We start from the raw sequence: 27313 nt of genomic DNA on the forward strand, positions 1-27313 counted from the left end.
TGAAGAGTACACACCTTGGATAGATACAGGACAAACCACAGTCCAGTTCCTTAATTATGCTGTCAGTTTGACTATAGTCTGAGTGATGTTTCCCACACTTCACATATTGAAGTCCTAACCCCCAGTGTGATGGTGTTTGCAGATGGAACCTTTGGGAGATAATTAGCTTTAGATGAGGCCATGAGGATGGGCCCTTCATGATAGTATTAGTGCCCTTCTAAGAAGAGACTAGAGAGCTTTCCCTCTTTGCCATGCCGTGTGACTACACAGTGAGAAGGTGGCGTGTCTACAAGCCAGGAAGAGTGTCCTCACCAAAATCCACATCATCTGGCACTTGGTCTGGGACTTCTAGCCTCCAGAACTGTGAGAAAATGAGTATCTGTTATTTTAGCCACCCCGTCGATGGTACTTTGTTATGGCAGCCCAAGCAGATGGATACAGATTCCCAGACTAATTATTTGCTATCTGCCATAACAGTTGTTTTCCAAATATGTCATTTGCACTCAAATCTACATGTAAATTGAAACAGGTAATATAGGTACAGTGTACCTCAAACTAGGAGTCTCTGGTGATGCCATTTCTCATTACTGACCATATGTTATATATCTTCACTTATGGAATTTGTGGGTTAAACTACCCTGGCTTTGCATTTAACTGTAAAGCACTCAGATAATTCTATCCACATACTTTTCTTTTCACACTGCCTTGATGTCTTGACTTCCGAAACTTTATACTTACCTATCCCTTAAATTATCCTTTTGGGGAAAACTCAAGCAATGATCCTATTTCATGGCAAAACTGATGCTTGCATTCTATTTCCACATCCTGTTCTCTCTACTAGTGTGCTAAGAATTAAGAAGTAAAATGCAGATATCTCATTTCCTTTTGAGGAATAAAAAGAATTTAAATGGCTAGCTTGTTAATAATGATGACGATACCTAACATTTATGAGTTCTAACTCCTTCACATGTGCATCTCATTTAAGTCTCACAATTAACTCTGTGAAGTAATGGGTATTATTCTCATTCTGTGCATGAGGAAATTAAGGCAAAGCAAGATTAACTGGCAAAGATCACATAGCTAGTGGGTGACATCGTCAGAGTTTGAACCCAGGCAGTCTGAATCCACAGTGCATGTTTCTGAATATTAATTTATTAGATGTATTCATTTGGCACATATCTAAAAGAAGCAAAAAAAAAATCTAAGTAGAGAACTGTAAGAGATAGTAGCTAGTGGCCTCAATTCCATCTCTTCAATAGATGAGGGCTCATATGTTTACTGTTTCTTTTGTATGGAAAGACTACTATTAAACATAGAGTTGCCATTTAGCCTTCTGTTGCCGGGTGGAAAATCTACTGGTTTACTACATTGGAATGATCCACATTTAATCCTAACTGACTGCCTTTCCTCAATCAATAAAAGAGTTTCAAGGGAAATACTTGGACACCTATGTGTCTTAGGAGCTGATGCTGGGCTGAGCCAGTAACCTTTACTTGTTATTGAAGCTAAGCCCAGACACTTTAGACTCCTCTAACACCACTCAATGCTTTGCTTCAATGTTTTTGTTTGTTTGTTTGTTTGTTTGTTCACACAGCAGCCCCATCTGTCAATTTTAGGACTAGAAGATATTTGGCCCATGCCATTCGGACCACCCTTTTATTGGGCTGGTCACATCTTGGGCATTAAGAACAGAAGAACCCTCAATTTCCTGCTGCCAGCAGCGTGGTGCAAATAGCTGCTGTCAGACAGACCATTAAACAATACAAAGATTCCCTAAAGACAGACTTAAGAACTTGTAGCATCTGCCTTTAGTCATGGGAGACCATAACAAAACATGCTCTTATGTGTCTATTTGAACAGCATCAGAAGGCAGCACAGAGTGGCCATTCAATCAAATGTGTTAGGCTGCATGGAAATCTGTCAGAACCAGGGCAAGGAGTGCAAGGGGTCCCTGCTCCCCCAGTCCACATTTATCTCCCCGTTTCAGAACATGCTAGCACTTGGAGACTCTGACAGCACAAGCCCCTAGTACTGTTTTCTGTCCCAGTGACCCTCTCACAACCTTGTGTGTACAGATCTTTGCCCATAATGAAATGGTAGAATCTTGATGACCTAAGGAGTCTACTGTGATAGAAAGAGCATTTGCTTTTGGAGTCAAAGCATCTGGGCTTAATGATCATGATTTTTTTTTTTTTTTTTTTTTTTTTGGAGACAGAGTTTCACTCTAGTTACCCAGACTGGAGTGCAATGGCGCGATCTCGGCTCACCGCAACCTCCGCCTCCTGGGTTCAGGCAATTCTCCTGCCTCAGCCTCCTGAGTAGCTGGGACTACAGGCACGTACTGCCATGCCCAGCTAATTTTTTGTATTTTTAGTAGAGACGGGGTTTCACCACGTTGACCAGGATAGTCTCGATCTCTTGACCTCGTGATCCACCCGTCTTGGCCTCCCAAAGTGCTGGGATTTTAGACGTCAGCCACCATGCCTGGCAAAGATGATGATTTTTAATGCCACTTAACGATAATGATCTTTAACTGCTTCTTCCTGATTTATGGTTATGATGACTTACTTTATGTGTCAATTTGACTGGTATGCCCAGATACCTGGTAAAATATTATTTTTGGATATATCAGTAAGAGTGCCTCACTGATGCAGGGGGACATCCTCCAGTTTGTTGAGAACCTAAATGGAACAAAAAGAGAAAGGGCGAATTCTGTCTCTGTTCTTGATCTGGGACATACATTCTTTCTCCTGCCTTTGGAGCTCCTTGCTCTTGGGCCTTCAGGCTTCAGGACTTACATCCTCTCCCCACTCAGTTCTCAGGCTTTTTGCCTCAGACTGGGAGTTACATCATCAGCTAGCCTGGTTCTCGGGCCTTCACACAGACTGAATTACACCACCAGCTGTCTTGGTTCTCCAGCATGCAGATGGCATATCGTGGGGCTTCCTGGCCTCCATAATTGTGTGAGACAATTCTCAGAATAAATCTTCTCTTAAGTATCTATACATAGCCTAACAATGTTCTATTGTTTCTGTTTCTCTGGAGAACCCTGATGAATACAATGGTTTAATCTTGGCTTCTTGACAATATTGTGATAAGGATTCAATCCTCATAATACATGATGGCTGTTTAATAAAGTAAACCTTAACTCCTTTCTCCTGTTTAAGGAAGAAACAACAAAGTTAGTTACTTCTGCCGGCCTACCTCCTAGCATATGTTTTGGCACATACGAAGTACCAGAAAAATGCTTTTTGAACACATAAATCTTACAATTTCCCCTCTGTTTTAAAATTCCTTGTCCTATATTGGTCATCTGTTTGGTTCTCAACTACTTTTTGAAAGAAAAATGCTTTTAAAAAAAACCCTCAGGTTTAAGTTATTTACACTTAGTAAGTTATGTATTATTGTTATACAAGTTATATGTTACTAAGTTATTTGCATATAATGAAATACTCAAATCTTTAAAAGACAGCTCAATGAATTTTTACATATGTATACACCCATGAACCCACCACCTAGGTCAAAAAAACAGAACATTTCAATTACCTCAGAAGCTGCCTTCCTGCCACTTCTCAGTTAACACTCCGTAGATTAGTTTTGCTGGTTCTTGAATTTTGTACCTTTTTGTGTCTGTCTTCTTTCACTCAACACGTGCTGTGAGATTCATTCATGTTATCATGTATATCAGTAGTTTGTTCATTTTTTATTACTGTGTAGTATTCTGTGACATGTAGAAACTATAATTTATTCATTCACTTATCGATAAACAAGGGGATTGTTTCTAGTTTTTAGCAATGATGAATCTATGAATGTTCTCATTTATGTCATTTGGTGGACATAAGCATTTATTTCTCTCGGGAAAATGCTGGTAGTGGAATTGTAGGTCATAAGGTAGGTATGTGTTTAGCTTTATTAGAAACTGCCAAACTATTTTACAAAATAGTTGAACACATTTACCCTCCCAGCCACAATGCATTAGAGTTCCAGTTGCTCCAAATTCTTACCAGTGTTTGATATTGTCAATCCTTTATATTTTCTATCCTGGTGTATGAATAAAGTTATCTCACTGTTTTAATTTGCATTTTTCGGATGAGAATGATGTTGAACATCTTTGATATGCTGTGGCCATGGAGCTGTATCACTCGTATCTCCTTCCAAGGGAGCCTGCTGCAAAGATTATAGCTAATTGACAACCTCCAGTATCCAGATCTTCAGATGTCTGTGCTAAGGCTACATTCCCTGGGGCTGCTTCCAGCCAAGGACTAAGCATGCAGAGCTACTAGAGCTGGGCCATGTCTGCCCCATGGGGTACTTCTTCCATAAGTAGCCTTTGCTGAGAGACTCCTTATCAGCTTGACCCAGATTATCTCAGAACTGCTGTGCAGTCTGAGGCTTTTCTTACGTAATCCTCCCTTCCCTGTTTCCTTTCACAGAGGTCAGACCTGCGTGACAGTCAAGCGCTCTTTCCATTTTCTGCTCCATCCCTTTTTTTTTCTTCACTGATATTGCCCCCAGTAGATCCATTTCATGTCTAATCTTGGCATGTGCCTCTCAAAGCACATGAACTAACATGCTTATTGGCGATTCTGAGATCCATATTCAAGTCTTTTTCTTTCTTTTACAAACCGTATTTAAATCTTTTGGCCATTTTTAGATTGAGTTACGTGCTTCTCCTCTTTTAAAATTGATTTTAAAAGTTTGGTATGTATTCAGGATATAGGGCCTTTATCAGATGTGTTTTATTAATATAATTCTCCCAGTCTGTGATGTAATTACTGTTTTTGGAGACAGGGTCTCTCTATGTCACCCAGACTGGAGTGCAATGGCATGATCACTGCTCACTGCAGTCTCTACCTTCTGGGCTCAAGTGATCCTCACATGTCAGCCTCCTAAGTAGCTGAGACTGCTGGCACACACCACCAAGCCTGGCTTTTTTTACTTTTTTTTAGTAGAAAAGATGTCTCACTATGCTGCCCAGGTTGGTCCTGAACTGCCAGGCTCAAGTGATCCTCCCACCTCAGCCTCCCACAGTGCTGGGATTACAAGCATGAGCCACCATGCCCAGTCATCACTTTCTTAATATTGTCTTTTAATGAACAAAAATGTTTAATGATGTCCAATTTTTCAATTTTTTTTCTCTTATTCTATAACAGGTAAGATAGATATCAAGGTTTGTTTTTCTTCCATGTGAGTATCCAATTACTCTACTACATTTATTAGAAAGAGCATTCTTTCCCCACTATGGTAGCACCTATAGTGGAAATGTGTATGTGTATGTATTTCTAGACTCTATTCTGCTTCACAGGTTTCCTTGTTCACTTGTGCACCTATTCCACATGGTCTTAATTATCATAGTTTGTAGAATGTTCTGGAGTCTGAGAATATAATTCCTCCAAGTTTTTATTCTTAAATATTGTTTTGCTGATTCTAGGTAATTTGTATTTCCATGTAATGCTAAATGAGCTTGTCAATTTCTAAAAGAACACTTGAGATTTGCATTATGATTTCATTAAACCACAGTTTCTCAACCTGACACTATGGAAATTTGGGGCCAGACCATTCTTTGTTGTTGGAGAGAGCCACTGTTCTGTTTATTGTAGTATGCTCAGTTCTAGATCTGGTCTTCACTCACTGGATGCCAGCCAGTGGCACTCCCCAAGTTGTGAAGACATGCCAAAATGTCTCCATAAATTGCCAGATGTCATCTGGGCACAAAATTCCCACTCCCTCTCCATGGATAACAACTGCATCAAATATATAGATCAACTTGGAGAAAATTGACAGCTTAATGATATTGAACCTTCAAATCCGTGAAAACGGAATCTCTCTTTATTTAATTAGGTCTTCTTTATTTCAGCAAAGTATTGCAGTTTTCAATGTAGAGTTTTTGCACATCTTAAAATTCATTCAATGTGTTTGGTATTTTATGCTTTTAAATGTAATTTTAAAATTAATTTTTTAATTTTTAATTTTTAATATATAAAAATCTGGTTCATTTTTGCTCATTTTTGATCAACATGTTCATCATGTATTCAGCAACCTTGTTTGGAGACACTGTTGGATTTTCTACAAATATAATTAAATCACCTGCAAATAAAGACAGTTTAACTTCTCTTCTAATATTTATTTGTCTTCTGTCCTATATTTATTTGTCTTGCTGTTTTTTGCATTGGCTAGGACCTCCAGTATAATACTCAACAGACATAGTGATAGTTGACATTTTCATCTTATTCCTAACTATGGGGGAAAGTATTTAATATTCCCCCATAGTTAGGAATAAGATGAAAATTAAGTATGATACACTTTATCAATTTTAGAAAGTTCCCCTCTATTACTAGTTTACTGAGAAATATTATAAAGAATAAGTGTTAAGACTGAGCATGGTGTCTCATGCCTGTAATCCCAGCACTTTGGGAGGCCAAGACAGGTGAATCACTTGAGGCCAGGAGTTTGAGACCAGCCTGACCAACATGGCAAAATCCCATCTCTACTAAAAATAAGAAAGTTAGCCAAGCACGGTGACATACACCTATAATCCCAGCTACTCAAGTGGCTAAGGCACAAAAATCCTCCCTTGAATCCAGGAGGCAAATGTTGCCATGAGCCGAGATCACACTACTGCACTCCAGCCTGGGTGATAGAGCAAGAGTCTGTCTCAAAAAAAAAAAAAGTATTTGATGTTATTAGATTCTTTTTTCCTGGATCTGTTGAGGTGATCAAGTATTAATGTAGTGATTTACATAGATTCCATTTTAGATGTTAAACCAACCTTGCATTCCCTGTAAGAAATCAAACTCAGTAGTAAATTGTTATTAAATCATGATTGGTTGTGATTTAATATATTATTCCAGTCTATTAAGGATAGGCAAAGATTTCTTGAACAATACATAAAAACATAACATTCACCTAATTTATGTTATGGATACCACTATAGTGGGAAAAGAATGCTCTTTTTAAAAATACGTTACTGGAGCTATGGGATAAGCATATGGAGCGGAATAAACCGTGATCTTCATCTCACTTTTATAATGTGGTAAAATATGTAACATAAAATTTACCATTTTAACCGTTTTTATGTGTCCATCTCAGTGGTATTAACTTTAATCACTTTATTGTACAGCCATCACCACAATCCATCCCCAGAAGTTTCTTCATCTTCCCAAATTAAAACTCTGTAACTCATTAAACAATCATTCCCTACCACCCCTTCCCTCAGGCCCGGCAACAACTATTCTACTTTCTGTCTCTCTCTATAAATTGAATTGGATTAGGTACCTCATATAAGTGGAATCATATAGCATTTGTCCTTTTGTGACTGGCTCATTCATTTAACATAATGTCTTCAAGGTTCATCCATGTCATAGCATGTGTCAGAATTTATTTTCTTATTAAAGATGACTAATATTGTATTGTTTTTCATATACTATATTTTGTTTATCCATCCATTTATCCATTGATGAACACTGGGTTTCTTCCACCCACCTTTGGCTTTTGTGAATCAATGGTGCTATGGACAGGGGTATGCAAATACATCTTCATGCCCCTACTTTCAATTATTCTGGGTATATACCCAGAAGTGAAATTTCTGGATCATATGGTAATTCTATTTTTAATTTTTGAGGAACTGCCATTCTGTTTTCCATAGCAGCTGCACCATTTTACGTTCCCGTCAGCAGTGCACGAGAATTCTGCCTCACATTTTACACAAAAATGACATAAAAAATCAATTTGACATGTATTTTAGACCTATTTTTAAACGGCAAAACAACGAAGCTTTTAGAAGAAACCGTAGGCCAATAACTCACAATTTTAAGATGTAAGTATAACCTTCAGATGCTGTTTAGGTGGCAAAGTTTTAATATTTATTGATGGCTTTAGGATGTGATGCAGGGATTACAAGGAATAGAATTCCACCTCTCAACGTGTTTTGATTACCTTGCACAATGTCTTGTATCTTATGCTGAACGTAAGTGCCTTTCAATAGACATGCATGCTCCAGTTGCTCTAATCTTCATCCCTCCCTAAGGATTTTCACCAGACCGATACTTTCTCTTCATTTACCTGCCTGGATGCTGAACCATCTAAGTTTATGATCCCTGGTCTATAGTATTATTGTGCCCAAATAACTATTACTGATGTATGTTTTGATTAGAAACTCACTGCACAAGCATGTCATCAAAGAACATTTATGGCTATTGTCATAGTACATGTTTGTTTTATTGGCCTGACAACAATGACTCTTATAATGAGGAAAATGTTGAAAACCCCTCAAAGTAAAGAAGTCCCTATGTAAATAATAAAGGGCAAGGTAGCGGCTTTAAGCTTGGCGCTGGTAACATAGGGCAGCTTCCATAATCTGTCTCTCCATGGATTTGTACGCCACGCGTGCGCATCAGGCCAGGAAGAAACGCCTCCCAGCAGAGTGTGGTTTTGGGAGAGGACCCAAGGTAAGACTATAGGAGCTCAAAATCTTATAATTACCAAAGGGCATGAGGTAGGGCAGGGAGATTTCCAAGATCTTGGTTTGCGTCACAACTCTCTCTACATGAACATGATCCCACCCAGAAAACGCAAATGAAAGAACAAACAGTATTGTTTTCCCTGGTAGCTTATATGGATACCGTTAGCAATAAACACATATTGAAGTCAATGTAGTGGGACTAGCAGGATCGCACAAAAGAAAAACATTTCCAAATGAAAGACACAAAATCAGGGGCATGACTGGTAAAGACCCGGGGAGTAATTACCTGGCGAGTCATTTGGTGTGGCTGGAACACAGGGTACCCAGAAAGGGACTAGGAGGAGATAAGTCCACCAAGAATCTTATCACTGAAAAACCAATTTAAAATGGAAGCACACACTCTCAATGCCCTTCCCAATGTGACCTTCGAGGAGTAATCCATTTGGATTTTCCTATGCTGGTTATTTATAACAGAAACTTCTTAATCACTGTCCTCATCCAACATAGTCTCGTCTTGGTAAATGGTTTAATGTGATAATTATGCTTCAACTCAAAACATCTCTGTTTGGCAGTCAGAGCTGGTTCAGAAGAAGCCTTGGATTAAGAAACAATATGGTAGAAACTCCACATGTCTAAAAAGTAATTTAAATGTAAAGGTGAATATATATTTATATAAATATATATAAAGAAAAGCCAGTTAATTTAACAAATGGATGGAACTGTCTCTTACCTTTACACTAATCAGTAGAAAATGGGGTTAACCAACATTTATTAGACACAAGAAGAGTCTCATAATGTGTCATCATGTTTAACAAACATATAGTAGCTACCTCTATGAGCTTGATAAGGTATTTGAAACTTTCCGATAATTTTTTTTTTTTTTTTTTTTTTTTTTTTGAGACGGAGTTTCGCTCTGGTTACCCAGGCTGGAGTGCAATGGCGCGATCTCGGCTCACCGCAACCTCCGCCTCCTGGGTTCAGGCAATTCTCCTGCCTCAGCCTCCTGAGTAGCTGGGATTACAGGCACGTGCCACCATGCCCAGCTAATTTTTAGTATTTTTAGTAGAGACGGGGTTTCACCATGTTGACCAGGATCGTTTCGATCTCTTAACCTCGTGATCCACCCGCCTTGGCCTCCCAAAGTGCTGGGATTACAGGCTTGAGCCACCGCGCCCGGCCTCCGATAATTTTTTTCTAGACTCAAAATGCCCACAGAGTTGGTGTTACAGCCATTACACAAATTAAGAGAGTGAAGAAGGTTTTCCAGCTGGCTTCCCGATGTCCCCTTCGCACCACTGCCTTCCTCACGCCAACACACATGTCATCTATGCTGCTGCTTTTCAATTCGCCTTCCCTACTAAATTACATTCACTGGCTCACTGTTGTCTACAACATGAAGTCCAAGATATTGTGCATGTTCAAAATCTGTTCTTCCTTCCCTCCCCAACCCCAGAACTTTAACTACCTTGCTGGATTTATCTCGCATTGATCTTCATAGATTAGGCACTTAAACCAAAGCTGTTCTATGCACCGCACTTTTCCTGGCGCTTCCTCTGTCCAGACTCCTGCTTAACCCTTCTGCTGCCAAAATGTTTTCTTACTTTTCTTTCTTTCTTTCTTTTTTGAGACGGAGTTTCGCTCTTGTTACCCAGGCTGGAGTGCAATGGTGCGATCTCGGCTCACCGCAACCTCCGCCTCCTGGGTTCAGGCAATTCTCCTGCCTCAGCCTCCTGAGTAGCTGGGATTACAGGCACGCGCCACCATGCCCAGCTAATTTTTTGTATTTTTAGTAGAGACGGGGTTTCACCATGTTGACCAGGATGGTCTCGATCTCTTGACCTCGTGATCCACCCGCCTCGACCTCCCAAAGTACTGGGATTACAGGCTTGAGCCACCGCGCCCGGCTTATTTTCTTACTTTTAAAGCCCAATTCAAATTATATCTTCTTTATGAAGTTTTCTCTGGTTTCTAAATGCCTGTAGCACTTTATTAGGAGTCAAAATTAATAGCCAGTATAACGGAAGTCACCTGAGCCTACAGGGAATGCAGACTTCTCAGGCTCTGTCTGCCAAGTGGTGGAGCCTCCCTGACAGCACGATTACGTAACCTTCCTGCTGGAGAAAGAGGACCTGTGATGAAGAGGTTACTGCAGAGGCTCCTGGGTACAGAAAATGGGAAATTGAGACGAAAGGATGAGCTCTCTCCCAGCCTGGCCGCAGCATCTGTGAAGTCTGGACTCTATGGAGAAAGGAGATACTGGGCAAATGCTAACGGGGCAGTTTTCACAAGAGAATCTTTAGCAACACAAGGGTGCAAACGATCTTGAATTTGTATCCCTACGGCAGAGTGTAATGGAAAGATGGAAAGAGAGAGTGAGACCCTTTTCCTTGCTTACCACGAAACACCACTCAGCTGGGCATCTCATATGCTCCAAGACTCCAGCCGCAGTAGGAGCCTGCAGAGCCCAAACGAGCTGCAGGTAACCATGTGGGAATGGACTTGCTTGTGAGCTTATATGAATTCACAGAATCTGGGCCAGGTGTGGTGGTATGTAACTGTAGTCCCAGCTACTTGGGAGGCTCTTGCAGGAGGATTGCTTGAGCTCAGGAGCTCAATGCCAGCTTGAACAATATAGTGAGACCTCATCTCTTTAAAAAAAAAGTCCTAGAATTTTGGGAAATCCCCCAGAAATATCTAAAGGATGCTGTAGGTGGCCAAGACCCTGTGAAAATATCCTGGGGAAAAAGCCTGTAGAATTTGGATTATTACTATTGATTATATTTTATTTATGTACATGGACAGGTGAGTACTAGAAAGACTTGGGTTAATGCTGGCATTCATTTATGACTTGATATGGTTCAAAACTTATCTCCATTATGTATCTGATTTGATCACCATAACAACCATTCGAGGTGGCTATGATTATGTCCAGATTTTCCCCCATAGCAATGGATTTGAGCATAGTGTTTATTGTGGAAAGAGTCCAGGACTTGTCAGCAGTCCTAAATTTGAGCCTTTACTCTTCTGCATATGGCTGGGTGACCCTGGATAAATCCCAACCTCTCTGAGCTTTAATTCCTTACCGATAGGACAGGAATAACAATTCCTTTTGTACAGAGATGCTGTGAAATTCTGAGATGATGAAAAAATCCTGTACGATTGTAAGACATTATTATGGCGCATGACTTTACACCATTGCGTTCCTCTTCTACCATAAATCAGTTTTTTCTATACATCTCAATAAAATAAATATAATGAACAGAGAAAACATGCCTTAGTCATCTCTGTGTCTTATCTCTGCAAGAAAAGCACAGAGTAGGTACTCAGTATGATGGTATGAAATGCTGCAGGGGGGTAAGCTTCCCATCTATAGGATAAGCCTGGTATAGAGGAGGTGAACTTCAGAATGCCTGGAACTAGATGTCAATCCTGAAAGCCTAAGATTATTTATTAGATTAACCAGGTATATAAGAGATTCAGATATAAGAGGTCAAATCAGTTTCCCAGGAACATAATACATGTTTAAGAGAGACAGAACATTACCTTTAAAGGACAGCAGGGGCTGGCAAGTGTTTTCTGTAAAGGGTCAGATAGTAAACATTTTAGGCAACGTAGGTCAGATGGTCTCTGTGGCAATTACACAACGTTGCCGTTTTATTGTGAAAGCAGCCACAGATAGTATGTAAGCAAATGGGAGTGACCGTATTCCAATATATTATATTTTAAAAAACAAACAGATGGTGGGCTGCATTTGGCCCATAGGCCCTGGCTGGCCAACTCCTGAGACAGAGGCTTGTCCTTTTGCCAAGGAGGATTTACAACACAAAAAGCCGAAAGTAAAACCAGGTGGTGGCATGAAATGGAAAAGCTGAAATCAGTGAGTAAAAGTAAAGCTCTCGACTAAGTTTCAGAAACCAAAAGTGAAGAAGTTTGTCATTGGAGAGAGAAGAGGTTTCACATAAAATGTCTGCCGAACTGGATCAGGGCAAATTTTATTCTGTAAGTTTGAAAGGAAGAAAATACTATGTTGGTGTTTGCTTTAGTTTTGGAGGGTTTTGTTGCCTAGGGGACAAACAGTGCCACGTAGCTGCTTGGACAATCGAAGGTGCCCTAAGTCCCATGAATGAAAGCAGAGCATCCAGGACAAACAAGGTGATCATCCCAGGGGGACGGGGCTGTGTCTGAGTCACCACAGGACCCCTTGCTCCTACCACACGGCCTGACACGCAGCAGATGCCCGCTGGGAACTCATACTTCCCATGCTCTGCTCTGGCCAGAACAGTTTCATATTCGAGGGTCTCTGTTCCCTGGAAAAAAACGGGGTTTGTTTGCCTGGCAAGTAACAAACGACTCTTGACGAGAACATGGGTTTTGATCAATAGAAGTTTTTTTACTTGTCACAAGCAAGGAGAGCACTGAGAATATTCTCCAAAGTGGTGTCTCTGAAAGAAAGTGACAGGAGGGTTTTACGGGGTGATGGACAGGGGAGAGAGTGCATATAGGGGAGGGGTCCAAGTGGCGCAGCTGCAGAGAGTTGTCATGCCACCACACAGCTCACATGTTCCGGTCATGAAGCTATAGTTCCTCCCGGGGTAGTTACTTCAACATGGTAATGAGGAAAGTTCACTCGAGTTCATCTAGAAGTTGCCGGGGGTCTGTCAGGAGCTGGTTCCAGCTGACGAGGTCACCGCATTCCACGTGGGACTTGGGAAGAAACAGGCAGCAGGGCAGGAAGCTGCAAAACAGGCTGATTGCTCAAGTTGGTTAAATGTCTACTGTCCCAGGAGACCCTCCCTGTCTGCCCCTCTGTGCTAGATTCAAAGGGGAAGAGATATTTGAGCTAAAAGCTGAAGGAGGTGTCCAGGTGAGGAGAGAGGAGGGCTGTGGCAGGATCCATCCAAGATTCTCTGCCCAGCTTCGCTTCTGCTTTCTCTCCCTTTGAATTAAAATACAGGTTTCTAAAAAATAGGGGCAAGGGGTCATTACACTTTCTAAGAAGTCTTCATTTCAGCTTTGTTGCTTGGAAAAATATGCTCCCTTACCTGGGTGACAAGAAACAAACGTGTTGACATGTTGAGGAAGAATTTCCAGTATTTTAAATCAGGCTGTGAAGGGACCGGAGTTTAAGGAACCTGCAGGTCCATGGTAGGAGTGCTCGTAGCCACCAATAATCCCCTTGTGAAGGAACTAATTAGGTTTGGAAAGGACTTGTGCGCCTGATCAAATAATTAAAACTAAATTGCTCTCCTTGGACATGCAAATTAACGAGCGTTAAAGCAACTCGGTTGGTCACATAGATAATAAACAGATGTGCTTTCTCAAGTCTGTTAGGTGGCACAGATAGATTTCCAATTCTGGCTACAACAGGGCCTGAGCAGCTTTTGAAACAAAGATGAGGGGACTGCAGGCCCAGTGGGGACAGCTGTTGAAAGCTTTAACCCATTGCACCCCACTCTTACAACCCACCCCCACCTCCTGCTTTTTGAGACTGAGAATAAGAGACGCTGGGGAACCAGACTTGACTTACTGCTGGCCCTCGAGCTCAGCCCTGCAGAAGTATGGGGGAACCATGGCACTGTGAACCCGCTCCTCCAGACACCACCTTCCCTACTTCCCAGTGCTATCAGGTCAAAGAAAATGAGGCACTGGCTGAGCACCAGGAGCCAGATGGACCTTCTGGTGGGGTATGGAGGCGTGGGAGAAAACAGGTACAGGAGGCTTTGTGGGGCTGACTGGAGCACTGTGCCATGAGTTTTTTAAAAGTGTTTGCTTAGCAATTACTTGATAAAAAGTCTTATTGAATAATAAACAAACAAACAAAAAACCCAGACTCAGGTTACAAGTGTTTTATCATTTTGTCAAGGAACCTGTGTTAGCGAAGCACTTGTCACGCAGAGCTCACTCTCGAGCGGGCCTTTGTAGGTAGGCTGGGAGAAGAAAATTGGATTTCTGCCTGGAAGGAAGTTATAGTCTTCTTGGGGAGGCAAATTTTAGGTAAACAAAGAGCATGTTCCGAAATCCTTTTGCCTCGCTGACCTCAGGCCCTTTCCTACGCCTCTCATCTGGAGGAAAATGATGACCTAGAGTCAGTATGACTAGTGACGAAAGAGAGGAGAGAGCAGCCCCACCAGGGCATTGCCGCAGCCCTCCAGAGTCGGTGTGAGGGAGCAGCCCAGGGACCTGAACCTTCAAGAGATGTAGGGTAATGATGCTAGCTAGTTCCGAGGGGGATGCAAGAACTGGATGAGGTAAGACGCAAAGGAACACTTGCCCGGAACCAGTAAGAACTCAGGGAATGCTCCCTCTGATTCCTAACCGCAGACATCGTTAAGGACCGAACCAGGATTCATTCACACCCTGGTCAGCCCAATTCAAAACCCCCCACCTTTCCTTCCCGGCTGCAGGTGCCTCTCGGGATTCAGTTGCCTTCATCTTCTTCCTCGTCTTCCCTCCTGTTTGTGGTCACACCTCCAGCCTCCTTCAAGTCCACCCAGAGAGCCTTTTCTTTCCGTGTGTTGGAACGCAGCGTTGACAACTGCCTGGCCTTCCAGTATAAGCAGAGGAGGGAGATGAGCAGAAGCAGGAGCAGGACCAAGGGGCAGATGAACAGGAAATAGAGTAAAGGGGCTGAGGAGCAGATCCTGGAAGGAAGCGTGGGCTCTGCAATGAAGGGAGAAACAGAGTAATTCATCTCCGACTTATTTGTACTAATCAATTACAAACACTCCTGGGATTCATTGTTACAGGCAAGTATATGTGAAAATAATGGGGCCAAATAGCAGTGGGCCCCTGAAATCACGAGAAGCACAGGGCAGAGCGCTGCGGGAAGAGAGCTCCCGGAACCCTCGCTTCTAACGCGACGCCGTCTTGCCCGGCAATTTCCAACCACTGGAGGTTCCAATGACCTACTTAAAACTCACAGCCAAAATGAAAAACAAAACAAAAAAGAAAACCTCGCCTTTAATCTTCTTTCCTCAGAAAAGATATCTATAATTCAGCCCTCGTTCTCAACTGTGTTGCCAGGCCTGAATTTTTAACTGAGTTATTCCCACTGCTGCTTCTCCAACACACAGGCACACGCACACGCACACACACACGCACACACACATGCACACGCACTCTCTCTCTCTCTCTCTCTCTCTCTCTCTCTCTCTTTCTCTCTCTGCACGGTCCTTATAAAACAATTGCACCCACAATGAGGCAGCGCCCCTTCCCCATCCACCCAAGCCTGGCCATCTACACGCGTCTCCCCCTTCCCCGGCCCCCTCCCCCGACCCCCTCCCTCCCGCTCCTTTCCTGCATTGCCTGGGCTGTGGCCACCACCCGACATGCTCCCTGCATTTGAGCTTCTGGGTCCTTCCGGCCTAGCTCCACCACGCTTCCTACTCTCTCAGCTCTTCCTACCTTGCCCCCCGCACAGTTCTCTTCCATCCCCTCTGCGCTCGGCCCTCTGTTTACACCTCTTTAATTCCGTGTTACCCTTCTCCTTTGTTCATTACGGTTCCTTGAATCTGTCTGCTAGCGCCGTTTGTTTCTGCATCCCCTACAGTGCCTAGCACACGTGCTCAGTAACTTTTGCTGATCTGAATTAAATTGGACTGACTGCAACCACGTGGGCAAAGGATACTACATAAAGGCATGCTGAAGCATATGATCATCCCGCAGCTACAGTCCACCGGGAAGCACTATCAGCAGACACGCACACAGAGCACACACAAGTAGTCCCGGAGGGGTGCCTGGCCACACCGCCAGTGAAGCAAAGGCCCAGACGACGGCAAACACCACAGGTTTCAGGACACAGTCTATCGAGGCAGAAAGACACATGCTTAAAGAGGCCAATTACTAAATGTAATCTTCCAATTACATTTATTTATGACATGATATCTGAAATCAGGGCTGTTCTGAAATATTCAATGCTAACAGTAGCTGTCCTTTTACTGGGAAATTGCTATGACATAAGCAATTTCTTCTTCAAAGGTTAAGCTCTAGGAGGCATGGGATTATGGATGTTTAGAGATGAAAAGAGGTTTAGAGGTCATTTTGACCAACCTCCTGCTGCAAGAATTCCATTTTTGGCATTGTCGATGAATTTTACATGTTAAAGAACATCTCTTTGATGGAAGTCAAGAAAGAATCTAGACATTCGCTCACCTCCTGCACTGTGAGCTCCTTGAGGGTGGGGTCTGTGTCTCGTGTGTCTTTTTATCTGTCTCAACTGTTTGCTCACAGGGTGTCAATGGAGCCTGATGAATGAATCAATTGCATGAGTACCTTCCACACATGGGAACCCAGGGCTGGCTGCCATGATGCTACACAAAGTACAAATCATCAATGAACACGAGGCTGGCAGCTCTGAATGGGGCTGGCAAAGAGCTGCAGGGGTTCATGGCCTGGATTTGCTCTGATCGCATTTGTAGCCTTCCTCCTAAATTTGGTTTTGGCTTTTGAAAGGGTGAGCAATGATAAAGTTAGGTTTTGAATTCTTCACCATCCCTGCACCACTCCACATCCTATCTGACCCCTCTTCCAATGGCCCTGCTTGACCGCAGCTTTTCTTCCCAGGTCTTATCTGAGTACATTTTGAAGGCCCGTGGCTGGAAGGAAGCATAGACTTCAATGATGCCAGTGAATGGAGCCATGGAGTCCAGGTATTAAGAGCACTGGCCGTGGACATTTGTGCAGAGTAGTGAATGAGTACCTACTGTGTGTCAAAAAGAGCCGAGTTCAAATCCTCAATCTTCAATGTGCCATTATTAACAGTGGAGAAGTTACTTATCCTCTCTCTAACCATTAGTTTCCTCATCAACCAAATAGGGATAACAATTTCTAAAGTTGGGATGGGATCATGTATAATAAAGCATCTAATGAAGTGCCTAAAGCATTTGTGGAATCAGCAAGCAATAAATATTAGCGAGGATGCTACTGAGAAAGCTAACAAAATCACAGGAAAACTTCTCCCAAGAGAACAAACCGGAGCGTACAGACCCTTGCTCCCAAGAGAGCAAGGCCAGAGCCTATAGACCCCTCGCACAGGGACCACAGGCTTCGCCATCTTCCTCCACAGACTAAATCTCTCCCTTAGATCTTTGGTCCTTCTGTCCTTAGACCTTGCTGACATCCAGCAGAGACTGAAATGATTACTTAGGAGGCTCTGGCTTCCTTTTCTAGTCATGGGAGGCCGATAATTGAGTCCGGAGCCCCAGGTATTATAGTAGCTAGAATAGCGGGGTGATGACGTCACACAGGAGGTGGAAAGAAATCTGCTACTTGGCTTTTCAGCATAAAGGGGCAGCCAGAGGGCTTGGCTATCTTAGTGGGGAGGAGGCCGCTCAGCTTAGCACAGTCTGCCATCAAAGGATGGCAAGGTGTGCTCCTCACCATGCTGACATGGCCAGCAGTTAGCAACTGTCAGCTCCTGGGCTGCTAAATCACCTCTCCTGGGAGGGCAGTGTTTGCTCTGGATCCCACAGTCACCATTTCCCACCATCTGCCTCTCAGCCGTATCTGGATTAGAATTAGTGACATTCAAACCATTAAGGTTTGGCATTCTGGATCCATCTGAGAAAGTGCCCAGCGCTCAAAGTACAAGGCCTTCAAAACAAAGCCCAAAATGTAATGAGAGCACTTCATCATGAGGCTTAGTTTAGAACATGTTTCCACCCACAGCCAAGCACAGCAAAAGGAGCACTCCTTTTTCATACTTCCTCAGAGACACTGATTTCAGAAGAAAAGAGGTGTGAGATGAAGAGGGGGCTGCCAACTCTTCCCCACTACCCAACCCCAAACATGCAGCCACGTGGGAGGGTGGTCCCTTGCCACGAAACAAAAGTAGGGTAAGGTAACCTGGTAACAAGTGCATCCCAGAATAAGTGAGTCACTGACAGCATCCTGTTCCAACCCAGCTGAAGACCTGCCTGCTCATCCTTTCCCCAAGCATTTGTTGAATGCCAGGTGCCAGGCCTTGCTGGAGGCACTGGGAAGCACAGGGTGGTATCCTGGCCTCTCCAGAAACTTCAGTGTGATAGAGACACTTTGCTCCTTCAAGGATCTACTTCCTTTCCTTCCCTTCTCTTTCTTTTCTCTTGTTTCTTTCTTTCTCTTTTTCTTTTTCCTTTCTTTTTCTTTCTTTCTTCCTTCTTTCCTTCTTCCCTTCCTTCCCTCTTTCTCTTTTTCTTTCCTTCCTTCTTTCTCTTTCTTTCCTTCTTTTTGTCTCTTTATCTTTCTTTTTCTTTTTTTCTTCCTTCCTCCCTTCTTTCTCTTTTTCCTTCCTTCCTTCTTTCTTTCTTTCCTTCTTTCTATCTTTCTTTCTCTTTCTTTCTTTCTTCTCTTCTTTCTTCCCTCCTTCCCTTTTTTCCTTCTTTCTCTTTTTTCTTCCTTCCTTCCTTCTTTCTCTCTTTCTCTCTCTCCCTTTCTTTCTTTCTTTCCTTCTTTCTGTCTTTCTCTTTCTCTCTCTCTCTCTCTCTCTCTCTCTTTCTTTCTTCTTTCTGGTTTTCTCTGCTCTAAAGCATAAATGTGTACCATCTTCAAACCAAAACAGAAAATAAGCAGAACTGAAACCCTCTCACTGACACCTCTTTCCATTTTATTGTATTCTCTCTTCCCCTTGACATCAAAGCTCTTGCAAGGGTCATCTGCACTTGATGTGCCCATTCTTCCCTCCTCAACTTGCTGCAGTCTGACCTCCCTGATGACTTTTCTGTAATTGTCTCATAATGGCAAATCCAATGGATACTTTGCCACTGTTATCTATTTGACCTCTTTGTAAGAGCCAAGTCTGTCAATTTGCCTCGCCTTCCTGATACCCTCTCTGCCTTTAGTGTCGGTGGTACCACCAAATCCTGATTCTCCTCCCAGCTCTCCGTCGCCCCTATCAGCCTCCTTCACAGGCTCCCCACTGCTGAAAAACAGCAGCTCTGCCCGTGGCACCATGATTGGCTACAAATGGATCACTTCTAATCTACAACTCTAGCGCAGATCCCATTGATGTCTATTGGACGGATCTTTATCAATAACTAACAGGTACTCTGAACTAAATTCCAGCCCAAATTATTTAAAATTCAACTAATCTTCCCCTCCAAACCCCTCTCATGTATTACCTGGCTTGGTAAATGGCCCCACTATCCATCTAAGCCGGAATCCAAATGTTAATCCTTGATTCTCTCCTTCTGCTCATTTGCCCTCTATATACGTTGAATCAGCCTCTAAACCCTGAAGTTTACACCTCCTAATACCTAACACCTGTTCTTTTCTTAGTCATCCTGGACACTGCCTTATCTCAGGCCTTTACGTTTTCCCAGCTGGGTTCTCACAATTTCATAATACTTGCCCCTACACTGTTGGCCTTCCCTGCAATTCTTTTTTTTTTTTTTTTTTTTTTTTGAGACTAAGTTTTGCTCTTGTTGTTCAGGCTGGAGTGCAATAGCATGATCTCTGCTCACTGCAACTTCCGGTTCCTGAGTAGCTGGGATTACAGGCATGCACCACCATGCCCGGCTTTGCGTTTTTAGTAGAGACGGGGTTTCTCCATGTTGGTCAGGCTGGTCCTGAACTCCTGACCTCAGGTGATCCGCCCACCTCGGCCTCCCAAAGTGCTGGGATTACAGGCGTGAGCCACTGCGACTGGGCTCCAATTCATTTTAATGTGGGAACTTTCTAAAAGGAAAATCTAACCATGCCACTCCCCTGCTTAAACTTTTTCAGTGATACTCCGTCACTGTCATGGTAAAGTCCTTCCTTCTTAGCTTCGGATTCTAGACACATTTGCGGTCTGTCTGTACCTTCCCCACCTCACTGGTCTCATCTCTTGCCATTGCACCATAGAGGCTGCAGCTTCTGCCATTCTCAATGACCAGGAGTGCCCCCAATATAACATGAAATTTTACATCTTATTATCATCTTGAATACTCTTTCATGTTTCTAAAACATGTTTCTTCCTTTTCATGAGCCCCATTGCCTGGAGAATCTTCCAGATCTCCTCCCTACCTTCCCCTTCACCACAGCCCTGCCTCTGTTGTTGCCAGTCTACCGGAAATACTTCTTTGAAAACACCTATGATGTTGAACTGTGGAGCGGAGTTCAAAAGCGGAGAAATCACTCTGACTGGACTCTAAGCTCGTGCGAACAGACTCCGTCATACACACTTTTGTGCCTTCAGGACCTCATATGGTTATTTATTAAACAATGCCATTATTTTGTCACATAGATGTATACGTGTAGGTATGTGTATACCTGTGTGTACATGTATGTGTGGCGTGTTTGGAAGCATAAGGGGGAAAGGAGATAACATTTGCTGAGCACTGACAATGTGCCAGGCACTATACGGGATACTTTATACACATTTATATTATGAGCTTCATTTTATAGAAAGCTGAGGCTCACAGCAAGTAACCAGAGTATGACTTCATAGCTGGTATTGGTGGTAGAGCTGTGATTTGAGCCTAGGCTTGTCTGATTCCAGCCCTTGGGCTATTTTTTTTTTTTTATCACCCCACACTGCCTCCCTGACTACCATGAAGGAACAGCCAAGTAGAGGAGCCCAGATGCTACATTACAGGGATTTCGATCCTCAACATTCGTTACACCGAAACCCCTCAGTTTGTCATGACAAATGCTTTCTGAAGAATACAAAGGCCACTCAATTTTTAATGTTTTCTTTCCAGGTTTATCTTTTAAAAGCCATATTCCTGTTTTACAGGGATCTCACGGAGGTTAACAATATGTATGCCATGAAGGATCCCATCTGCCTCAGAGGAGAATACACTTTTCATCACAGACTACATACTTTGTACAGTTCTTATCTATGTATTCTATTGCAAAAACTGCCGATTCTACAGAGCCTGTGAATTCCAGAGGGAAAACATAAATGGAATGTGCTCATGAGTACCGGAGTTCCTATAATTGTTGGGGGAAAAAAAAGGGCTGATCGAAAAATCATTTCTGCCTGGCACTCAGGAGAAAGATTCTGCTGAGGAGTGGACAAAGAACACGATGACGGACCACCTCAAGAAATGAATCAGAGAGCTTCAACTTCCCTCTAGAAGCCCTGCTGGGCTGGAGTGCCACTATCCCTAGTTCTTAGATGTTCCCATATGTTCTCAACAGCATTATGTCCCTCCTAAGGAGCGTCACTAAAGCTAGCTGGTGTCTTAGGATTGTTACTTAATTGATGATTTTCCCTTTACGTTTCCTGGTGGCCAGCGCCAAGACCACACCCCTACTTCTCCAATGACCCTTTCCCTCAGTAAGCTTAGCTTATTGCTCATCTGTCACCTTCTCCCTGAACCCCAGCAGAAAGACATGGGTGAGAGAATGGGCTGCCTATGACATCTGCCAGCTGGCTGACCATCAGGGAAGGTTGACTGGTCTAGCTGGAGAAATGTTTGTTTTTATGAACGAGTAGTCCATGAGTGCTCAGCTGAGGAGGGTGAGCTTCCCTTGGAAAGATCACCCTTTGGCCAACAGTCTCGGAGTAGCTGCCCTTCTTGCTGGAGCCTAGAAACACACTTTATGGGGCACCTTTCCTCCCTGGATGCCTTTCAAGGCACAGTTAGACAAGGCACAGTGAATGACCACCATTGTCAAAGTTCTGGTAGTTTGTCGAAAGACAAGGAGTTCTTGGCATTGATAGGAGGTTGGCACTTCTTCATTGAAAAGGGGTCCTTTTTGTTTGTTTAGTTCGGTTTGTTTGTTTGTTTGTTGTTTGTTTTTGATTCGAGAAGCATTTAGAGGTAGCTGATTTTGGTTCAATCAGGTCTCCTATCCCTCGTTCTCCCTTCTACTGTTGATCAGCAATCTAAGATTAGAGGGTCAGCCCAAGGGTGAGGATGTCTGTTTCACATATTATTTGGTTACTTAAAGGGACATATGTTGATGGCTTTTTTGTTCAGGAGGAGAAGGAGAGAACAGGTCAGACGCTCCTGATATTTAAGTGTCTATGCCAAAACTTTGTGTGGACCTTGTTTGTTCAAATGAACTACTATTGAGAGAGACAGCAAAGTCACCTCCTTTAGGGAACCTGAACGTTGTCTTCAGCCTGCAGAAGGAGCAAAACATAGCTGAGAGGGAGAGCGTCAGAGGAGAGCCATATATTTTCCTGACCGAGAGCTCGCGATAGATAAACCCCTGGTTACCTGAAGGCAGCACCATGAGCACCGTCTGCTGTGACTCATCAGATGCTTGGTTAACCCACTTGCTTGGGTGTCCATGGAGCTGCCACTCTGCCACCCTACACCAGTACGTTCCTGCATCCTCCATCGCCACCTGCTGAAGCTCCAGGACAAAGTCTGTAGGGGAGGAACGGTAGCAGTGCAGATGCCTCCTGAGCCCCTCTTCCCCATACTCCAGCAAGCCATCATGCTGCAAGTGCACCAGCATTTTACTTCCAGCGTTCTCTCTGTTCCAGTACCACATCACAGAGTACAGAGCAGCCAAGCTGCCCGTGCTCTCCAGGCTGCAGTGGATGGCCGCCGCGCCGTGCTCGGTCACATTTTTGGTCCAGTGCACTTTGGAGACACGTACCTTACTTCCTAGAAAATAAAATGGCAGTCAGTTAGAGAACACAGACTTTCAGATTGGATACCTCCTCTGAAAAAGTCTAGTTCTCACTGGGAAGATTTTATATTCTTTAGACATTAGTGCATTCATTTTATTTTACTATTTATTTTTATTTTTATTATTTATTTATTTATTTATTTATTTATTTATTTATTTATTTTTGAGACGGAGTTTCGCTCTTGTTACCCAGGCTGGAGTGCAATGGCACGATCTTGGCTCACCGCAACCTCCGCCTCCTGGGTTCAGGCAATTCTCCTGCCTCAACCTCCTGAGTGGCTGGGATTACAGGCATGCGCCATCCATGCCCAGCTAATATTTTGTATTTCAGCCGGGCGCGGTGGCTCAAGCCTGTAATCCCAGCACTTTGGGAGGCCGAGGCGGGTGGATCACGAGGTCAAGAGATCGAGACCATCCTGGCCAACAAGGTGAAACCCCGTATCTACTAAAAATACAAAAAATTAGCTGGGCATGGTTGTGCATGCCTGTAATCCCAGCTACTCAGGAGGCTGAGACAGGAGAATTGCCTGAACCCAGGAGGCGGAGGTTGCAGTGAGCCGAGATGGCGCCATTGCACTCCAGCCTGGGTAACAAGAGTGAAGGAGCGAAACTCGGTCTCAAAAAAAAAAAAAAAATTTGAATTTTTAGTAGAGACAGGGTTTCGCCATGTTGACCAGGATGGTCTCGATCTCTTGACCTTGTGATCCACCCGCCTCGGCCTCCCAAAGTGCTGGGATTACAGGCTTGAGCCACCGCGCCCGGCCTATTTTTATTTTTTGAGACAGTCATGCTCTGTCACCCAGGCTGGAGTACAATGGCACAATTTCGGCTCACTGCAACCTCTGACTCCTGGGTTCAAGCAATTCTCCTGCCTCAGCATCCCAAGTAGCTGGAATTACAGGCATGTGCCACCATGGCCAGCTGATTTTTGTATTTTTAGTAGAGTCAGGGTTTCACCATGTTGGCCAGGCTGGTCTTGAACCCCTGGCTTCAAGTGACCTGCCCACCTCAGCCTCCCAAAGCATTGGGATTACAGGCGTGAGCCACCACGCCTGGCCACATTCATTTTAATTCTTGTCCTTGGTCCCTGTTCTTCTCTCACATTTGCCAGGACATTCTCTACTAGGAATCAAACCAGGCTCTTTCCTTCTTCAGCCCTTTTTTAACCGCTTGCCTGCTGGACCCTGCCACTGAAAACCATGAAGCTTCTGCGGGGGCCCTCTGCCTGCTGTTTTTACTTATCCTTGATTCACTCCTCCTCTACTTCCCAAAGCAGTCATCACAACTTTTAGCAGCTCGCTCCAGCCATGTATTCCACCAGTACTCCTCATTCTTAGCAAATTACTCTCCTCCCATACACCCAGATATTATCTTGGGTGTAGACACAGAGAGAGAGGAAGCCATCTGAGAGACTGAAGATTTTGATGCAAGTGTTAGAAAACCATCCAAGGGAACTATTTAAGTGATTGCATTAGACTAATTTTAAACAGATTTTGACATTTACTTTTTTTCTCCTTGCTAACCAGCAGGTGAGGATTTAGAATGACCGCCAGAGTAGTTACAAACAAAATAAAGAAATTATAACATGCATTACACTTTCAATTCCACTATAAACATATTTATTTATTTACTTTGAGATGGAGTCTCACTCAGCCACCCAGGCTGAAGTGCAATGGCACAATCTTGTCCCACCTCAACCTCTGTCTCCCAGGTTCATGTGATTCTCCTGCCTCAGCCTCCTGAGTAGCTGGGATTATAGGCATGGACCATCACGCTTGGCTATTTTTTGTATTTTTAGTAGAGATGGAGCTTCACCATGTTGGCCAGGCTGGTCTTGAACTCCCGACCTCAGCTGATCCACCCGCCTTGGCCTCCCAAAGGGCTGGGATTATAGGCATGAGCCACTGCGCCTGGCCCAAACACATTTATCAATCTGTCTTTAAGATAATAATTCTGTCTGATCTTGGACTCTTTTTTAGTTACCCTCTTTACTCTCTCCTTTCCTTCACGGAGAAGCACGTGGAATATTAGCTTATGTGAGACTGTTGCTATTTCCTTGCCTCAAATTACTTTCTACTTTATTGTGATCTGGCTTCCAATCCCATCACTATACTCGGCCAGGGCCCAATTTTCCAGTTCAAGGGACCCTCTAGTCCTTTTCTGTCCTGTATGTGGTTTTGTCAGTGGAGTCCATTTTCTTCTAACCTCAGAGAAAATATCCCTTTTACAAGAAATTAGTTGTGGACATTCTCAAACTAGGAAATGTCATCAAAGAAGAGTTCAGGCAACTCTAGATATGCAAAAGGATCTGACAGCATGGAACCCACATTTCTTTTTTTTTTTTGAGACGGAGTTTCGCTCTTGTTACCCAGGCTGGAGTGCAATGGCGCGATCTTGGCTCACCGCAACCTCCGCCTCCTGGGAACCCACATTTCTACCTGGGAAGCACGTGATCTAGGCAGTGGCTGCCTCCCGAAGAGGGGCAGGCACATGCGGTCAAGAGTTTGGCGTGGATGACTGGGAGACAGAGTGCCAATCACACAGATGGGAAATGCAGAAGTGCAAACGAGCATGGTGAGATGGCAGAGACACTAAGTGCCATTTAGGGCATGCTGAGTATGGCGGCATCCAAGTAGAAACGTGGAGCAGGCAGTTGGGTATGAAGGCTTGGAGCTCAGGAGATCCGGGCTAAGCACAAAATCTCAGAGTTATCATCTAGAAGGTGGTAGTTGAAACCAGGGCAGTGTTTAAGCAATTCTGAGAAAAGCAGAGAATTAAGAAGCAATACAGGCCCAGGATCATCCCTGAGGAGCACACACATTTAGCAGGAAGAAGAAGGGGCTGGAAGAACATAGAGAAGGAAAGCCAGAGTGCAGGAAGAGACCCCGTTCCAAATGGCTATTTTGCCCTCATTGTCCCAGCAGACAGGGAGCTCCCGAAGGGCCAGGCCTGTGCCTTCTTTATCCTTGCACTCCATTGCCTAATACTTCGTAATGCTTAATTATCATCTCATTTGTTTACGTTACCTTGAAAATAGTATTGTAAGCACCAAATTAGATCAACTTATCTGCCTTGTGCTGCTGGATCTTATCCAGTTCCCGAACCTGGGCTGTGACGTTCATTTGATTTTAATCAACACTGGAGGTGACCTAACCAATGCTGAGAGACCTAATCAACCCTGCCCACATTTAGACAGCAGCACTCTTAGACCAGTGTGGAACTTCCATTACATTTTTAAAGATCTCCTGAGGAAGAGGAGACTCCCTCAGTAAGCCATTCCAACAGTTAACTACTCTTATTTGCCTTATGTTTAGGCAGCTAAATGTTGAGAAGCAATTTCTCCACACATCCCCATAGAGTTGTGCAGTTTCTGTTCACAGTGGGAGAAATATGCTTCGTATTACTCTTTCTTTGCCAAATTACAGTAGAGCCCCACTGGAATGACACAGCTTGTTATTACAGAGATCTGGAGATACGACACCCTGGGTAGCTGCATGGACCAGGCTGCCAGGCTGAGAAGCAAACCAGTCAAAGGATTTTGCTCCTATCCGAGCTCCCCAAAAACCTCAGATTAAATCACCTTAAGTGACCTCCCTTCCTCTGTTGGACTACCCGGTCCTGCAGTCATTTGTAGGGGGACCCACTGTTCCTATGATTTTAGGTCATATTTTTACTTCCATATAATCAATCACTCCATAGAACAGCTGCGCGAGAGAAAACAGCCACCAGACAGAAAGACATTGTGAGGACACACTCACAAGGTTTACCTGTGGGCTTGAGTTTCAATTCTGTTAGTCCTGACTTCTTTTCCCCCAGCTTGTGCCAAGTGCCATTTGTAGACAGGAGCCACTCCTCCACAGCACAGTGGTATCTGCCCTGATCACTATCTTCCACATTCAGAATGTGCAGCTGAAATAAGTCTTGGGAAACCTTCTCAGTATGAAATTTTTGTTTTCTTCGTGGGGTGTGAAATGCATCCCCCGTCTTTATAACATTGGTTTGGTCCATCTCCAGGATCTTTAGCCAGGAGGCATTAGTGGAAATAGGAGAAAAATACCAAATGATGGCTAACTGAAGGTTTCCGCTGGACCGGGACAAGATGCTACATTCTATATCGGTATTGGAGTTGATGGCGAGCTCTTGGACTTGACTCCTTGAATTCACTTTTAGCTTGCTCTCTAAATTTAAAAAATGAAAACGGTTACTTTGCTAGGAAATACAAAGGTAAGGTAGTAGAGATGTTAGAGGTAAAGTATGACGTTGCTTCCTCCTGCCATGATATGAGTGAACTCCCTCTACAGT

General features: G+C 43.6%; 1 protein-coding gene across 4 annotated transcripts in view; it reads right to left on the reverse strand.

Moving 5' to 3' along the window:
• Positions 1-12826: 12826 nt before the first annotated feature.
• Positions 12827-27313, reverse strand: part of CD101 (CD101 molecule) — a 44244-nt gene continuing 29757 nt past the window's right edge. For 2 of the 4 annotated variants that reach the window (XM_074381207.1, XM_074381206.1), the window contains 3 exons: positions 26779-27189; positions 22591-22986; positions 12834-15121 (listed from right to left, as the gene is read on the reverse strand). In XM_074381207.1, the coding sequence (XP_074237308.1) occupies positions 14880-15121; positions 22591-22986; positions 26779-27189 (1049 nt within the window). In that variant the 3' untranslated portion in view covers positions 12834-14879. Of the gene's footprint in view, positions 15122-22590; positions 22987-26778; positions 27190-27313 lie in introns of all 4 variants that reach the window. The other 2 variants (XM_003933521.4, XM_010344068.3) reach the window with 2 other exon arrangements.

This window comes from Saimiri boliviensis, chromosome 11, assembly GCF_048565385.1.
Source record: "Saimiri boliviensis isolate mSaiBol1 chromosome 11, mSaiBol1.pri, whole genome shotgun sequence".
NCBI classification, from domain to species: domain Eukaryota; kingdom Metazoa; phylum Chordata; class Mammalia; order Primates; family Cebidae; genus Saimiri; species Saimiri boliviensis.